This window comes from Fundulus heteroclitus, unplaced genomic scaffold (genome assembly GCF_011125445.2).
Source record: "Fundulus heteroclitus isolate FHET01 unplaced genomic scaffold, MU-UCD_Fhet_4.1 scaffold_526, whole genome shotgun sequence".
NCBI classification, from domain to species: Eukaryota; Metazoa; Chordata; class Actinopteri; order Cyprinodontiformes; family Fundulidae; genus Fundulus; species Fundulus heteroclitus.
The window spans coordinates 26,246-38,846 of record NW_023396952.1 but is presented as its reverse complement, the minus strand read 5'-3'; the positions used below and the strand labels follow the sequence as shown (position 1 = coordinate 38,846).

Here is a 12,601-nt window from a genome sequence, read left to right as displayed (position 1 = left end):
ATTTCCCTTTCACTTTGCTGCCGGTACGCCTGAATTTCCCCACTGCGGGAAAATGAAGGATATTTCTGTTATATTCAACTCAGTTCTATTATTACTGTCATATCAGCGTGTGTGGTTGCAAGATAAATATGGGTCATCCATTCTAGTGGCAAGTACTAAAAGAAATTATCTTTTTTCTCTGTTTTATTTATACCTGAGAGAAAAGGAAAGGCATGAATTGCCAATTAAAAGTTCCTAAAAACTTTGGTCAACTTACAAAAGTAAAGCAGAAATGGAAAGAAAATGCTTCAGTTATATTTATGTCTATAAACAGATTTTTTCAGGTACTGACAATTATGCCACCTGAGAGTTTGTTAAAAAAGAAATTCAATGATGCTCCCCCACTATAAATATACTCAAATTAGTAGTTGGATTTTTTTTTTTTTTAGCATTTATTCCGGTTGAGATAATGCTGCTGCAATGATAGATGATTCATATTCTCTTTATGCTACTTTGTGAAGAATCTATATGTACGCCTCTGTATGTCTACAAATGTTAGATCCAGTTTGAGCCCCAGAAATTGGCCATTAGACTGCAAAAGTGAGTCATGTTCCTTCACTAAGTTTAATCAATAGTTGCTGTTGGGCGTTACAAACCGAAAGGAACAGCATTACACCTGTAGCTCAGCATGGCCTGTTTTATATATTCATCTTTACATATTTGCACTGGACAGGAATGACGAGGCATGTCCACTTTATTATCCACTGCTTCTTCTCTTGCAGGGTTACGAAGATGGATATGATGAAGAATACGAAGATGAGAGTTATGAAACCTATGATGAAAACTACAGCACTCAGTCAAAGAGGTGATATTTTTATAGCACCCTGCACACGTATCTCATTTTAAAGATGTTTACAAAAGCTATGAATTAAATTGTTTTTTGGAGGCTTGGTGACTCCGAACTACTATTGTCCTCCCAGTTGTCTTGTCAGGGAGCTTTGAAGACATTTTTCTTACATTTTTTTGCAATCCTTCTCACCGTGTTTGGTAAGGGGTGTAAATCACCAGCTTTATTACGATACGACATTATATCGATTTGTTTGGATGACGATACGATGTTTGCCGATATTCTGTTCTATAAAATCTGTTACGATACATTTCCATTAGATTAAATTCACAAGTCTGTGATCGATATGATGCAGTATCAGCTGCCCAGCAGACTCTGTTATTTACATTGATATCACAAAAATACCCAAATATGATTTGACCATTTTATTTCTAAGCTCTTTAAATCAAAACCAGCACTCTTCCAACAATAATGATAGATCACCTGTTCACTATAGTATCATGCCTAGTGAATTTCAAAATAAAGGCATAACTTAAAAATGACAGTATGGATAGACATTTTTATTTTGCATCGATGTAATTGGATCATTAACCATTAAATCGATCTATCGATGTAGATCAGTGTATTGTTACACACCAATTGTTTGGTGGGAATCTCATCTTGGTAAAAAATAATAATTTCTTTGTGTGTGATTTTATTTTTTTCATCACTGAATAAATTTTCTCAGATCAAATATTGTGCTTCTCTTGATATTTAGGTGTCGCTACTACAGCTCATTTTTCACCCCCTTTTTTTACTGGGATTTCTAACAATTATGAAAAGTACGGTAGTTCAACTGAAGATCCGAATCATATTTCTCCACAACTGTTTAAGAAATGACACTAAGTAGGAAAACGTAATAAATAGAAGCTGTGGCATCCGCCTCGAACGGCCATTTAAAGCACATCATTGTGCAACAGGAGGGGCTCAAACATACCATTAAATCCCATTTTCACCGCGGTGCTGTTTGACAATCCTCACTGGAGCACAAAATGTGTATTAATCCACAGATGTGAATAGTCCTAACCAAATGCTTTATTTACACCTCTTCAGGCAAGTTTCTAAACATTACAGAGACCATCTGTTGTTGGATTAATGAGCTGTCCCACAGAGTAAAAGCTACACATTTATGAGCTGCTTTTAAAGGTCGGCAACTTCAGAAAAAAAAAAAAACTCTGCCTTCACGGCTGAGTGATACTGACAGTATAGATAAGAAATAACATAGAGGATGACTATTTTTTTTAAACTAACTGTGAAATTCGCTGATTTCTTAAACACTGACGTATATGCAGTTGCCTGTATAAGTCTTAATACACTGTAAGTTCACTTACAGTTCATCAAGTTACAACAACCTTTAATGTATTTTATCAGATTTTTTTATACGATAGAATAATGCAAGGTGTAGCTGTGAAGAGGAATGGAAATACATGGCTTTCTTGTTTTTACAAAAACTAATGTGAAAGGGTGCATCAGTTTTCAGCCCCCTTTAATTCAATGCCCCAGAATAAAATCCAGCGCAACCAGCAGCCTGCAAGTCATTGATTAGCAAATACTGTGAATAGAGAAGTCTAAAACAGGGTAAGGTGATGATCCAAGCTCTAAAAATCTTGAGAATTACTGTTCAATTATCATTTTGAAATGGAAAGAATGCGGCACACCGGATAAATTCAAAACCCAAGGTGTGGCCATCCTCTACTGTGAAATGCGGGGGTGCAGTGTCCTGCTGTGGGGATGCATTTCCTCAGCAGAAACAAGAAAACTGGTCAGAGTTGGTGGAAAAATGCAGGAACTAAATAGAGACGGGGTCAGAGACTCATCTTGTAACATAGACGCGTAGCCAGAGTTGCAATGCAATTGTTAATATCACAATTTAGTAATGTGTTGTCATAATCTGTGCCTGTCTGCAACCTGCCACGTCCTCCTGATCCGCTGCAATCAGCGTCATGTCACTCACCTGTGTTCTGCACGGTATAAGCTCTGAACAGAAAGCGAGACAGCACATGATTATCAAAAGCTTTTTGTCAGTGGATGTCCAGCGATCCTTCCGTCCCTGATTGACACATGGAGACCTCAATCACATTTCCTGGATTATCCTACCTTGCCCTTGTTGGACTCCCAGCAAGCTTCTGATCTCTGGACCACAAACACCTTTCTGAATTAGGACCTCCCAGCCTTGCTTGGTCCCTGGATTTGTATGCCTTTCTCTGATCAGCCCTGTGTGACCCAAGCCTGTCCTCTGGACTCTGATCAACCCTCAGCCATCCTGCCTGACAGACAGTACGCTAGCTTTCACCCCTGCCAGGTTATTCAAGCTTGCTCCTGCAGAGGTTCTCTATCTGTATCCAGGTTCCTTTTTTTTTTTTTTTAATAAACCTTTTGAATGCACTCCATGTTCTGGCTGAATTTTTGGATCTCCTGTCTGCTCCGTGTGACATGTGGTGGAAAGGTCCTGTCAAATTCCAGACCTAAATCCAGTTGAGAATCTGTGAAACACTTCACCCAACCTGTCTGAGTTTGAGCGATTTTGCAAGGAAAACAACAGTAAAAACTTCATTCTAGGCGTCTAAAGCCAGGTGAGATATAGCTGCATCTGTCAATGAGGCAAAAGGTAGTTTTACAAAGCAGTGACTCGGGATGAGTGGTGGTGGTGAATACAAAAGCACACACCAGTTTTTAGACTAAAAAAGAAAAAAATAGTTAATGCATTTTCTTCCACTTCACAACTATGCACTACTTTGTGTTGGTCTATCATAAAGGGGTCAAACTCAGTTTGGCCTGCGATGTAATTATGTTTGGCCAAATGTCTATTAGAGCCGCTCCGCTCAATAAAATAAATTGAAGATATTGTAACTTGATAAACTGGAAGACTGTTAAAGTGACATGAATACATTTGTGGACAATATATGTATATTTCTTATTTTTGTTCACTTCTTGTAGATAAGTCATTAGTTGTATGTGAAGAGACAGCCTTAATTCTGAAGAATGTTTCTGTTTTGTTTCAAAAGCATTTCAGAATATTATGAATATGGACACGGAACCAGTGATGAATCGTACAACAGCTATGGTAAGTCTGACCTCTTTGGTCCAAAAACAGAACTTTGTTTTTATGAGCTTGTGATCCAGTTGAGTCACCTCCACCCTTTTCCTCTGACAAGCACCCAGGGTGGAGTACTTAATTTGGAAAAAGTGCAGAATAAGCCCATTATAGAAACTGAAAAGGGGGTTGATTATTTGATTAGCCCATCAATAAAACGATTCTGCAACTTGAAGGCTGATTAATTAAGTCTTTTATCAAGTAAAATGTTCCCACTGTGTAGCGCGCTCTTAGATTCATCAAGACCAATCGAAAATCAAAATGCAAGCAAGCTCCTGTCCTAAACACCCTTTGGAAACGTCTGTTATGTGTCAGGCCCGTTTTTTCCTGTAGAAATGTAGTGGAAAAAAAGCGATCATAATTTTTCACTATTATTTTAGGTAATTGCCGTATTCTCAGTGTACAAACATCCTGGCAGTTCATGCAGCCCGAGCAGCTGCTACACTGTTATTAAAAACAAGCAAGAGACAAAGAGAAAAGCCCTGCAGCCCACTTGCTGACCTGTGGAGCCGCTCCTCTACGCATCACCCCCTCCTACGATACCTGACTGCAAGCTGCGTTTAACTAACACTGTGAAACTGGGAATGTGCCAGCGGAAGCTCAAGGGGCCACAAGCTGTTTTACCTTTTGGGTGTTTGGCCCTCAAAGGCTTTTTTTTTTTTTTTTTTTTTCATAGAGCGGTTTCTAACCTCTGCTGTGTGCACATGAATCACTCTCGGATGCTTCTGCAAACCAGCGGATCTTTAGACCTCTTTAAGTCGAAAGCTGCTTATTTCCAGAGTTACGTATCTGAAACTGCAGCAAAGAAAAGCCTTAATCCAAAGGGCATATGTCACCGTACTTTAGAGCCAAAAAAACTAAAAATCTTCAAAGTATTAAAATATAAATAAACCCCAATTGACCTGTCCATTGGTTTTAAAGCAGATAAGTAATTTTGAAAAACTTTTCTGAGGCAAGAAAAGCCCTTGGAGCTCCACTCCATCCCCAAAACACGAAGGCACTACCATACGTGAATGAGGATGTGGCGTCCGTCTACCACTCTCTATGCCTGTGCCCTTTTCTTTGCAAAAAGGACCTTTTACGCAGTTACATATCAATTGAATTCATGTCTGCTTATGACCAACAGAAAAAGGATCTAACAAGAACTTTTGATACAAAGATCAACTGCACAAGAAGTTTGACTGAGCTCCATACAATGAAACACAGGTTTGGGTTTGAGCGTTTCTAACGGGGAAGGGCTTCTCCTTCCCCGTCAGAAACGCTCTCCGTTGCAAACACTGTTTGCTCCAGGATTATGAAACAACTGGAATATTGGATTTAGAGAAACTTAAATACATAAAACGGTTTCGTGTCACAGCCATGGACATAGAGCAGCGAGCATGCAGCCTAAACGTGAGGCGACTACGGGCGTCGTTTGTCAGTATAAAGTCAGCATGTAAGAAAAATGCTTACTTCTACTGATAATCAGCTGTAGCAGTTTCATTTTTTTCCCCTTCACGGTGTGTGTTAAATAACAGGATTGCTGTGCAGATGCTAAGTGTTGCAAAAAAAATATTGCAACCACAACATCTATAGCATCAGTTTGAAGTGACTTTTTAGGGCCAAAACATGTTATGAGAAAACCATAGTTAGTGTTTCAGTGGCTTGGCAGACAGCAGCCTTGGACTAACTTTTTGAAACCTCCATTACTTTAGTGTAGTCAAGCACTCACAAAGAAAGAAAGAAAGAAAGAAAGAAAGAAAGAAAGAAAGAAAGAAAGAAAGAAAGAAAGAAAGAAAGAAAGAGAATGAATGAAAGAAAAAGCACAGTCTGGCCATGTGGAGAAGATGCTACAAAAATCAGTGCACTGCTCCCTAATATAAAACTCTCTGGGAGGGAGGACACCACCAGTCATTAAGGTAACAATGCTTCTCAGAACTGGAGCAGAAGTTGCGGCGTCCTGCCTGGATACTGGTAGTACTGTGGGGGTTAAAATTATGTTTTTTGTCATATGGAATCTTTTTACCACTGTGGTGAAAAAAGGACAGCCTGAGCTGTTAAATCTCTCCATAGGGTACCAGCCTTTATGACTTCAAATCTTAGCGAAAGGCTTTACTATCAATGCTTTTGTCTTAGGGGGTTATCTGGCACTGATGCTGACCTTGCTGTTTCAAATGTAACGCCATTACTATTGGGCAACTTTTGTCGCCTTTTTAGCTGATTTGCACTTGCTCTCTTTTCCTCTTGTGCTTTTTTTTTTTTCTTGGTTTTGGGCAGAATTTGAACATGAGCTACCAGACAACACAGTTGGAAAATAAAAGATTTAACCACGATAAAATATCTCCTTTAAGTGTAAGAAAATAATATGAATTCCAGTTGCAAGGTCTCGTGAAATCAGCAGCAAGCTGGTTGTCATTCCCTTTTTCATTTATTTTCAGCACAATGAATTAAGCACTCGGGTGTTTAGGTCAGACCGAAGCAAAACCAAGCAGCCGATAATTTGATTTTCTGCTTCTTAAACACTCTCTTATTTGGAAACAGTGCAATGTGCCATGCAGCAAAGGTGGCCGACTTTATGTAATTTGCCTTAAAGGAAGGAGTCGCTGACAGTCTAATCTCAGTATTGGTCCAGTAAAGGGGAAAAAAAAGCTTATGACAGTAATTTCCTCCTGTGAGAGAACCCTGTATTTCCAAGGATGTAATCTGCTGCCTTAAATGCATTTTCTTTGCTGAAACGCGCTGGGAGAGGATGGAGCACAATGCGTATGTGTGTGTGTTTGTTATGTGAGGTGTCGTTTTCCTTTGGACAAAAGTGAATGTGGTACATTCCCACCGTGTTTTGCAGAAGAAGAGTGGAAGAGCCCCAGACCTGTTCTCAAAGCTCCAGCGTTACGCCTGACAAGAGGAGGCTACAGAAAGCATCCCTATGGTAGATACTGAAGGTGCTCCAGATTTGTGCCCTCCACTTGCTCTTTTGAAATCTTTTTTTTTTTTTTTCCCCTTTCAACTTTTGTCAAAAAATAAAATGTTGTAAAATTCCCCATTTCATCGTCGGATTTTTAAATAATGATTAAAAAAAAAAGACATGGTTAAAAATATCCTGGTGTGAGAATTAAATGATGCACTGAAGTCTCTTTAACGTTAAGCAGAGTCACCATGTACAGGATGATTGTTCTTTAAACTAGCCATTTAAACTACTTCTATTGTCCCTACTGCGGCAATTTCACAATTTCGACAGAGCTGTTCTTACAGAGTATGTATGCGATTGGGACAGATTGGTTTCCATTTATTGTCTTCACTGGAGTTGTTTCCAAAGGTTCACAGGCCAACCCCTGCTCTTTTTCGCCAAATTAGCCAGAGTCATGCTGGTGAAGTCAACCTCCTACGTTTTAGTGGGGTGTTGTTTGTGCTCTGCTCCTGCTAATGATGTCAGCATGGATAAAATGGCCAGAAACATGAGTCAAAAAGAAAAGAAAAAACTTCATCACATTAGGATATTTATTCAGAGGCTGTCAAACTGTTCCAACAGAAGCACAAATAAAACAAGCAGCTGTCCAGAAGGATGGGGGGGGGGGGGGGGGGGGAGTGAAATAACATAAAATAACACTAAAAGATAATTGCTTTATGACGACGTTGAACCAAAAGCACTGATGTCACCTGTTTCACCAGGTGATTAGAAGGTTTTGCTCTCTGTTATTATCCCTTAATGTTACTAACAGCCTTTGGGATCACATTCACATTCAGTGATATTCACATAAAGGGAAAATAAACTGTGTTTCATCTGATATTTCCAAAAGGCTTCTGCAACCTTTAAGCGTAGGAGAACCAGCCTGATGACGCATGTCTGTATCAATATGCCGAACGTCTATTTTTGCTATGCTGAATGGCGCAGCTGCACCTCCACTTTCTGACTTCTTTATTACTTCCAACTAGACTTTGTAAGTCAGCTGTTATATCCCAGGCAGTGCAAGCAGAACATCTGCCCTCATGTTATTGCTGTCAGCGTGAGAGCTTCTAAATGGACAGTAAACATGCAAGGAAAAGAGCGATCCGTGCGTACCGCTGCAGCCCCGACCACAGCTTCCCCACTCGAGAGTTGTAAACAGAGGAGTGTTTCGTTCCCACCAGTCCCGACCGAAAGCAAGCAGAAAAATCCTTTAGACCACAGTAGAGTTTAGTTGACACATAATTGATCGTCGAACAATTTTGGCTGAATCTATCCACTTTAGAGAGTTGTTGCTATTCTCAGACCGCCCGTAGTTCCTATTTGAAGTTAATTCGAAGTCAAAAAGAATAGCGACTAAAACGCTCCAATTCAAAGTAGAAGACAGCCATTCGAGCAGAAGATACGGTTGTCTAAATGAAGTGCATTCCCTTTAAATTTGAGGAGTTTGGACTTATCTAGGAGTTTTGGGATGTAGCTACTGTGTTTGTCACAAACGTGCACTTTTGTTTGTGATTAATATCTTGGTGGTCTTTGTACTGTTTGGTTTTGTGCATTTGATGTTAGATTTAAATCATTTGCGCAATAAAACTCTCGAATAGATTGAAGTAGTAATGTATAAAGTACCCAATCACACTAGTAATCTCAGTGTTACTCTAAAATATGGCTTTGATACAATATTTGTTATATTATAACATTTCATTTAAACAAAAAAAAATAAAAAAAAATAAAATAAAAAATATGTATTCTAAAATTTTAGATACTGTGCAGTAAAACTGCTCTGCCATCATAGATTTATCACTGTCCTTTATTCTCCTGACATAAAACAGTGGCCAAGATCAGAAAACTCAGGGAGAGTGGTGGTGACGCTGATGGTGGAGTAGAAGAAGAGTACAGAGAAAATGTGGATTATTGATATCCAAATTTAGACTTTCAAGATTAAATAAGGTCTATTTTTTGTTGTTGTTTTGTTTTTTGTTTTTCGCACAGATCTCTCTAAAGATAATTTTGTTTTTACCAACATGGTACCGCATCAGTTCACACCGGTTCATTTTACAGAAACAGCTGTACTTTTACACCAATACGTCACATAGAAATCATCAAAACTCCAACACGCTTTAGTGTACAACAGTATATTTAAAACATCAATAAGAAACTGCGATACATTGAAAGAAGGAATCTTTTTTTCTGGCCTGACAGCGCAGAATTAAAGGGCAAGGACAGTCCCATTAATTAACAAACGTGCAAATTCTAGCACATTTAGTATGTTTTTGATCTATGTAAAATAAGCTTTATGGTGGGATTATTTAAAATGACCTGCAAGCCTTGTTTAGTAACGCCTAAAAAAAACATTTAATAACTAATAACATTATGCTTCAGTAAAAAAACAAGTAGTGACATTTTAGGCTAAAATGGACGAATTCAGACATGCAGCAGTGAAATGCAGTCATTTCAGCAGGTGCTTTATTTAAAAAATATACTGCCACAGTAACAAATAATCAAAAAAGAGATTGCTCTGAAAAAAAAGGTGAAAAGCTGCTTTAAAGCAACAAATGGAAACCAATCTATCAAGAATCAAAGACCTGAATGCAAAGTGTCTCAATGATCTAAACATTTCCATAAAAACTTGTTTAATATTGTGAACGCTAAATGATTAAATAATCAAGTTCCCCCTTGAAATTTTAAAGCATTATATAAAGTAACTGATACCAGAGATAAAAGGGAGTCCTGGTCGTATTGTGATTTCAGAGCTCATTGGAAATCACATCCTCTTGTTTGGGTTGAAAGCATTCGCCACAGTGTGTAATTCATAAAGTGTGCTTTGTTCTGTGTGTAATCTGTATTTGTACTTAAAGCATTTAATAAAAATAACTTAAACCTCAATCCAGAGTGAACAACTTCATAAATAGGAGAAAATCCATCTGTAAATGATTTTATTTATTTTATTCATTCATTTATTTTGTGTAATTTGCTTTCAGACGCCAGCTAAAATGTTGAATAAAGAAAGCTCTCCAACTTGCCCAAAATGAATATTTGATCCTTATTTAAAACTAATAAATGTCTTCTTGCAATCCATTCTCTGAAGTGTTACATCATAAACAGATATTGACTCACACTGACTTTCTAACGGAGTTTTATAGAGGTAAGAACTCCTCTCATATATATTTATTTATACATCTTAACAATGCCTTAAACATGCTCGACTAATTAAAGAACCCATATACTGATACTCTGCTTGTATGTCATTAGGGGAAACAACCCAACCTACAGAATCTCAGTTGCTACCTGCAACATCTCAGTTTCTCTGCTGAACTCCTTCTGTTTGTGCATTTCTTTTTATTTCTGCGTGTTTTCTAAACGCCACTGCCCATGTCTGTTCAGCCATTTGAATTCTGTTTTGTGATTAGCACACCCGAAGCCTGACTCTGATTAAAGGCTGTAGATGATGGGACTAAAAGGAAGACTAAACACTAAACAGGTAACCCCTAATGCTAATCCTAATTTAACCATCAACTGCTAACTTTCACTTTAAAAAGAAAAAAAAAAAAAAAAGTAAACCTGCTCGTTTTAACCCCAAGATTAATCTCCCTCGAAACCTCTAACCACATTCATAAGAGATTCTGCTAAACTGCCATAAAACCAAAGGACTAAATTAAAAGGCTCTAAAACGATGTTCGGCTAACTAGACATGACCCCCCGAGAAATAAATACATTTCTCATTAAACGTCTTTTTTGTTAACCTTGAATTGGTTTACTTTTTTTCTCAAAATTATGGAATGATTGTGTCCTGTATATCATGCAAACTTCACTCTGCATGCAGGCTGCAAGCCTAAGTTACGTCGTGTAAGATTTGTGCGTACTTTATACCAGTGATCTGTTCTTTCTTGTAGATATTGAAAAACACACTAGTGTGTGTTCACCAGAGCCCAGAGGAACACGGCAGGTGAGTGAGCAGAAAAAATATTCGCTGTTTATTTATTCAAAACTACAGCCAACTATTAAAAACATGCTAAACACTCCTCCAGTATTACAAACTGTTGCTCTTTTGCTAATATTGTGTAATTTAAAGTTGCATTTTCTTCTGTGAAACTGTCCAACCTCTGCATTTCATAAAATGTAGTTGCTTAAAAATAAATCCACCTTTTGCCAAGTTGCAACCACAGACTTAATTGTATCTGAACGCAACAGAAAACAAGCGCACAATTAGGAAGTGGACGACGAGCGTTGCATGACTCTTACGATGTTTCACAAATTAAAGTAAGGTGGCGTAAATTTGTTTTCAGCCTTCTGGAGTCAATGTTTTAGAGGAACCTTTGCCAAACACAGCTGCAAGACCTTTGGAGAATGTCTCGCCTGGCTTAGCACATCTATAAAATAAGAATTTGCCCCATGTTTATTTATAAGACAGCTGAAGGTCAGCAAGATTGGACTCAGAGCATCGATAAACAAGAGTTTTCAGGTTATGCCACAGATTTTCAAATCTGTGTAGTTCTGGGCCATGATTTAGGCCCTTTTACGTAACACATCACACTTTGATCTAAACTGTTCCATTGTAGAACCCCCCCCCCCCCCCCCCCCCCTCACCCATCCAGCAGTTTTTCCAGTGTTTAGCCCCATTCACTTTCCCACTAACTCTTACCCACTGCCCTTTTCACTGCAGGAACTAAAAAAATCTCCAGGACATGATGCTGCAACCGCCTTAGTGTGGTCATGGCTATGTGATGTGTTAATTTTATTTTACACATAATGTTTTGCTTGTAGGCCAGAAAGTTCAATTCTGGTCTCATCTAATCAGAGCACCTTCTTCCACGTTTGCTTGGGGCTTTTTCCACACTGCATAGGAACGTTTTATTGCTTTATTTTAACAATGGCTTTCTTACAGTCAATTCTGCCAATTATTTCTGGAGTGCAAGTCTAGAGGTTGTCTTGACAAAAGGTTCTCCTTCCTGAGCCATGAAGCTCCTCCAGAATTATGTTGGCCACTTCTCTGATAAACGCTTTCTTGCAAAGCTTGTAAATTGAAGAAAAAGGTCAAGTTATTGGAAGGTTTCTAGCTGTGCTAGACCTTTTATTGATGTTTTCTTGTAAATTGAGATGTTCAAAGTTGAGTATGTTGTTTTATAATTGAGCCCATTTTTTAAGTTCTCTGCAACTTTATCCCTGTCCTGTCTGCCATGTTACTTGTATTCATGATGCTTTTTGTTCACTAATGTTCTCTAACAACCGTATGAGGCCTTCACAGAACAGCTGTATTAATAGTGAGATAAAACTACACAATATTTAGGTGACTTTGAAGGTAGTTGGATGCAATGGATTTTATTTAGGGATATCAGTGTGAAACAGTTCAATATCCAGGCCATACTTTTTAGGTTTTACTTGTTGAGAAAAAAAAAAAAAAACAGAATGCTGTGTAAACATTTTATTTTACTTCACAATTTTGAAAAAAATGTGTTTATATATCACATAAAATATCATTTAAAAAGGTCAAAGAGTACTAAAACCTAAGGCTATATAATTAATTGTCAAAGAGGGGCAACAAAGGATGAAATGTTTTCTAGGTTGAGAGTTGGACTAAAATGCAGCCGTGACTTTGGAACGAGCATGTTGATGATTTTAATGCAGAATAATACAAAAACTCACATGGCTTGTATAAGGAGAACAGGACATGGAGCATGCGCAGAATAATGGGAAGAACCAGTAGTTAACAGTGACAAGCAGG

The 12,601-nt window shown here is 38.1% G+C and overlaps 1 protein-coding gene across 3 annotated transcripts in view; it reads left to right on the top strand.

The window, feature by feature from the left end:
• The window catches only part of LOC105922197 (KH domain-containing, RNA-binding, signal transduction-associated protein 2), a gene marked incomplete at its 5' end in the record, with an annotated part of 61,715 nt that overhangs the window by 38,162 nt on the left and 10,952 nt on the right, over positions 1-12,601 (top strand). For 2 of the 3 annotated variants that reach the window (XM_036132550.1, XM_036132551.1), the window contains 4 exon segments: positions 762-844; positions 3,871-3,929; positions 6,784-6,867; positions 10,773-10,825. In XM_036132550.1, coding sequence (XP_035988443.1) covers positions 762-844; positions 3,871-3,929; positions 6,784-6,867; positions 10,773-10,825 — 279 coding nt within the window. 3 annotated transcript variants of the gene reach the window in all.